The sequence below is a fragment of the Papaver somniferum genome, chromosome 10 (assembly GCF_003573695.1).
Source record: "Papaver somniferum cultivar HN1 chromosome 10, ASM357369v1, whole genome shotgun sequence".
Taxonomy (NCBI): domain Eukaryota; kingdom Viridiplantae; phylum Streptophyta; class Magnoliopsida; order Ranunculales; family Papaveraceae; genus Papaver; species Papaver somniferum.
The window spans coordinates 51,238,448-51,244,157 of record NC_039367.1 but is presented as its reverse complement, the minus strand read 5'-3'; the positions used below and the strand labels follow the sequence as shown (position 1 = coordinate 51,244,157).

Genomic DNA, 5,710 nt, shown 5'->3' with positions numbered 1-5,710 from the left:
ATAATAAGTTTGGGGGTATTTGATAGACGCATTTATGTGTCTAATATATCTCAATTGTATATAGTGTTAGTGCTCGATTCTATACTTATTTGGTTATTTTATTTATTTGTAGGTGTTTTTAGAAGAATAAGGTTTTGCGGCGAAATTGGCTGAAAATGCGGCGTTTGGACCTCCGTTGATAGAATACCGGAAGCACCTCAGAAATACCTCGGAGGAACCCCGAAAAAGTGCGGAAAATGTCCCAGAAAACTCACTATACGGACCCTCAATTTTGGATAAGGGGTAACCTAATTACTAAGGGGTGACCCATTTCCAGGCAGCTGCTAAAGGGACACTGGAGATGGATAGGGGGCATCTCTTCACATTTCAAATGAAGTTTTGGCGGGAAAGTGAGTTTGTTAACTGGCAGTTTTTGATCGGAATTTTTGAAGGAGCTATAGTGCGATTAAAGGGCTGGAAATGTTTGGGCTTACTCTATGGACTTATAGGAAGCTAACAGGGGTGATTTTAAGGGCCATAAGTGGCTGGAATGACCGGGAGAAGAAATCAAATTCCAAACAGGACACGTATGTTGTTGTTCACGTTCAAATATTTTGTGAGAAATTTTTTGGAGACTTTCACGCTGGATATACATGTATTTGGTCCTGTTCAAGTCCTAAGAATAGTTTAGTTGCTATTTCATAGCTAACAGCACGCGTAGAGAGTCACAGGAGAGATTTTCTCTCAACTGCATGCGGAGAAGAATAAAAAGAATGGTCGCTGTTAGTAGAGATTTTTGGGGGATTTGAGGGCTATATAAGAGTGGGTTTACGTCATAGAAAGGTGATCAAGAGTTTGGGGTCGAGCCAGAGCCAAGAGGAGTGAAGAAGAAGGAAAAACATCAATGTTCACCTGTTGCTGCTGCTGCCATTAAAAATCTTCAAGAACACGAAGAACAGACTCTCCAGGGCATACTTATTCTCAGCAGCGTCAACAGCATCAGCGAAGTGTCGCAGTTAGCTGCAGTTATCTTTTGTCGTTCTTCTCTGGACGCCTTATGTGAGTCTCAGAACAATGTTTTATAATTTTTAACTCTTTTAATCATACTTTGAGCATCAAATATATTTTGAGAATATGATTATTATGATTAGCTAAACCCCAACACTGGGATGATGGAAGAAGCCATATTTCACGCATATAATAATTTATTATGACTTCTTGCACTTTTTATAAATAGTTTTATGATTTTTCTTAATTGATTGTCATTTCTTTTGATGGTTTATGCTTGGTCTTAGTACTTTTGATATGCCATGCTTTCGATTTACAGTTAATCTTCTAAAAATCTACCTTGGCAAGAATTAGAGTCCCTATTTTTATGTGAGCTATAATTGTTTTGGAAATAAATATATTAATTATATGAATGATTATGGTGGAATCCTGAGTCCTAGTATCTCTTGATCCTGTGACAATTTTGTATATATTTTTGTTTTAAAAATCTTTTCAAGTCCGAGTAACGAACTCTTATTCACCGCACGAAAAATACTACAACAGCCATCACCTCTGGATTTTGTTCAATCATTAAGTGGTGTGGTTGATGTCATGATCCGACGGTTATATAGAAAAAAGTAACTTAACGTGATTAAATGGAGTGTATGGTATCATATTCGATACCATGTGTGCATCATCTCTGGATTTTGTACAGTCATTAAGTGGTGTGGTTAATATCATGACCCGAACCGTCATCTTCGGAAATTTCAACAAAAGATGAGAAGTGTTAGCAAAGTACCGAAGACAGTGATACAACTTTGATGCAAGCTTTCCCATTCTCCTTAATAGAGTCAACAGAAAAAAGGTTGTATTACCTCTCTACGGGGAATGTTACAACGTGGACTGAGATGAAAAAGCTACTTTTAAAGAAATATTTTCCTGCTTCAAAGGCAGCATCTGTTCGTAAAAAGATTAATAGTATTCGTCAAATTACTGAGGAGTCTCTTTATGAATACTGAGATAGGTACAAAAATTTATTGGAAAGCTGTCCCCGTCACAACATATCCCCAACAATCATCATTCCATACTTCTATGAGGGATTACTTCTAGAACAACGAAATTTGATTGATGCAGCAGCTGTTGGTTCACTCACTAAGAAGACAATCTCGCAAGCAACTAGTTTGATTGAGAATATGACCTCAAATGCACAATAATTTTATACAAGGCACGACTCAAATGTTAGAAGAGTTAGCGAGATGGGAGAATCTCCAAAAACAGGGAACCGATTAAGCACCATTGAAAAGACAATTCATCGTAGACGGGCCAAATACCAAGATTAACTCATTTAAATTAAAGACTTCTCATCACTATATTGAAGAGGATTGAAAGAGGAAAAGAATGTAAAAAGAATGAGGTCATTTCGAGTTCAGACGAAGAAGTTGTGTGCAAAACAAGCTCTTGATCCATACCGAAGACTTTATGGTACGCAAACGGATACACATACCTATAGTTCCGTGATTTCTGCTGGATTTGGAGGTATGTGTACGGGCGTGCATACTTAGTTCCCTGACTTTGGAAGTAGATCGAAAGACCAAACACATAGTTTGACGGTTTAGAATCCAGATGCTAGGTAAGCAAGCTAGCAATATACAATGGTGCTAAATTGATTGCATGGTGCAGCAAATCAGATGTGGCATCATCTCTGGATTTTGTTCAATCATTAAGTAGTGTGATTGATGTCATGATCCGACGGTCATATAGAAAAAGGTAACTTAACGTGATTAGATGGAGTGCATGGTATCATATTCGATACCATGTGTGCCTATCTGCTTATATATAAAGGAAGGGATTAGTTTCAGACTAGATCTAAAATAGAGGCTGGTTCTTCTCTCTTAGGGTTTTTAATTCAATCGTCAAAATCGTTTCAGAAATCTCCCTCTTCTTCCTATCTAATAGTTTTTCCCATCGACTGCCAGGTAATTTTCTCTTCGTCTCTCATCATCTCTGTTTCATGAATAATTTAGGGTTAAAAGAAACAAAATTGATTTTTTTTTTCTAATTTGTCTTGCAGAAATGGCAAACAAACTTAGGGGTTTCGCTAGGATGTTGACTACTGCTAAGAATTCCACCAGAAAAGAGGGTTTTAGTAGGACGTTTTCTTCTTTTGCTGAGAAATCCACAGAAAAACAGGTTTTTTTTTATTCCCTTCATTTTATTTTAAAAATCAATTTTGTTTATTTATTTCTGATTTTGATTTGGATCATCTTTATTTGTTTGTCTCTAGGGTGATGTAGGTCTTGATAAAATTAAACTTGCACAAAGGACAAAAGCTATCAATAGAGAGGTTGATATTGAAATGATTCAGCTATTATCTGCTAGTGTAGCAGGTGGTGTAGTTCTTGGTTGTCTTTACAGCTACTTCTTACGTGGGTGGAACCCTTTTGAGGTATATATACCGCACCATCTTTTATCCTGTTTCTCCTTGTTTTGTTTGAATGTTAGATCCTACCCAGTAGAATTCTTGTTGAAGCTTCACCATTTTTTTATACCTTTCTGCTTTATCAACTATTTGATATCGCTAAACACATGTGAGGCTGATATGTTTAGGTTGAAACACACTAGTTGGGAGGATGATCATGGGATTCTCAAATGGCAGTCACTACTGAAAATTAGCTTATTAGGAAGTCACTACTCATAGTTATTCAATCCTTTGATCGTTTTTGGTCTCAACTTTGGGACTATTAAATCCTGTCCTAGGCTGAATGACTTCGCATGGTTTCTTTTTTTTTTTTCCTTGCATCTGATTTTTCCCCTTTCAATCGTTTCTCTGCAAATACCATCTCTTGTGTTTCTTCTGATTATGTTTTTAAAAGTGTTCAGTGAGGTGAGGTGGTCACCCCTCCAGTGTCTTGAGGTGTCAATCGTAAGAAAAGAAAGCTTTCCTCATATTGGGTACCTGCTTCTTCGATAGACACTCTTACTTACTGAGCTGTCAATCATCTCCCTTTTTGTGTGTGTTGAAGATTTAGAATATTTTTCTTTCAAGCTTAGGTCTCCGTGGTAATGGTATTTCTACAGTTACCAAAAAAATAATGCCTTTACCTTCAACAAAAATGCTCCTAGGAGTTGGTTATTTGCAATTTTATGGGCAGGAGGCGCCTTGACAGAAAATTGTTGAGAGGCGCTACGGTGTCTAGAATCATGGTTACAACAATAATGCAATTGCTTAGAACCTTGGTGCTGTTTCACAAAATCTGCAGGGTTATTGCTGTCCTCTATACCCCTTTGATTTCTAAAAATTATTTGTTTTCTAGCTATCCTCATATTTTTGTGTGCATTATTTCTCCATTTCGTTTCGAGTGGGATAGACATTTCTTGCGTTGTCTGGTGGCATTTATGGACATCTACATGTCATTGTACTTCTAAAATGAATTTTCCATCTGCAAGAGAAGCTGCTATTCAATTCAATTATGAATTTTCCATCTGCACGAACAAGCTTTCCAATATTTTGGACTAATTTCAAGGGAATGTGCAGGATACTCCTGGGCGAGACAAAGATTATGGAAACCATGCGTTGCAGGTTCAACCCAAGTTTAAGCGTAGGCTGTGATGGAGACATGGAACTCTCAAGCTCTCTGATGGTTCTTTTAGGGAAGTACTTACTAAATAAGAACTTGACATTATCATGGTCCGGTGCATCCCCTATTAGATGAGAGCCAAGAAGATATGGAAATCTCCTTTTGATATTGCCAGAGTGCTTATAGTATAGCTTTGTTAAATTATGATTTCACAAGTTCTCTCTCTATATATATTTGTCTAATCTAGTATAATCTAAACTGGGAACCTATATTTATATGATTGATGCGCAGATCTTGAAACTCAATCTCATCTGAACCATTTAATTTCTCTTCTAGTGTCAATTCATTTTATTTTTGTTTTTTTCACTGGTAGAGCTGATTGCCAAATAAATTTTTTTACTCGTTTTTTTGATAGTACAGATGAAAATATATTACCAAAAGAAAACTGAAACAAAGTACACAGAAATAAAAGCGAAAGAGCAGAGAAGTAGGTGTAATGTTGTCAAGTTATCACTACAGGATATGCCCTGTTGTGATCATTTGACAACAAACCTACAATTCTGCCTGATACATTGGTACTACTACCTTCTTTCAAACTAATAAGGTTATCAAAGAAGGAAGCATATCTTCTTTCCAAAAACTAAAAACTAAAACTTGAAAATTACTCGCTTCCACGGCTAATCTGTCATCCACTGAATTGTCAGTTCTGTGGATGAATTTGGAACCCAGAACGTTATTAAATGCTTCCAATATCTTCATAGCCTCCAGAATTCTCTGATTCCTCCATTCCATCATAATCTCCTTTCCACAGATGAAATTTACCGATCTTTCACGGTCATCCTCCAACCAGAAACTAGACATGTCTTCATTTTTGGCCCTCTAGCACCCTGTAGAAGAGCTAGAGCTTCAGCTTTTTCAGGGCTTGAAGCTTCAATGATTCTAGACTTTCCTGCCTTTCCATCACCTGCATCATTCCTCATAATTAGTCCATAACTAGCATTATTAACATCTGATACCCAAGAGGCATCATAATTAATCTTGTCGCACTTAGAATCTGGTAACTTCCAGGGGACACTTTGTTATGCTACTGAGTTAGTACAACTTGTTTGCTGGTCCATATTTCCTTGAGTAGTGCTCCAATAGTTCATGTGTCTTTGATTTATGAT

General features: G+C 37.0%; 1 protein-coding gene across 1 annotated transcript; it reads left to right on the top strand.

Moving 5' to 3' along the window:
* The first annotated feature begins 2,819 nt into the window (after positions 1–2,819).
* On the top strand, positions 2,820–4,879 carry LOC113317005. The gene is made up of 4 exons (XM_026565164.1): positions 2,820–2,942; positions 3,038–3,156; positions 3,251–3,412; positions 4,502–4,879. The coding sequence occupies exons 2-4, from the start codon at positions 3,040–3,042 to the stop codon at positions 4,574–4,576; spliced, it is 354 nt and encodes a 117-aa protein (XP_026420949.1). The 5' UTR covers positions 2,820–2,942; positions 3,038–3,039; the 3' UTR covers positions 4,577–4,879.
* The last annotated feature ends 831 nt before the right edge of the window (positions 4,880–5,710 follow it).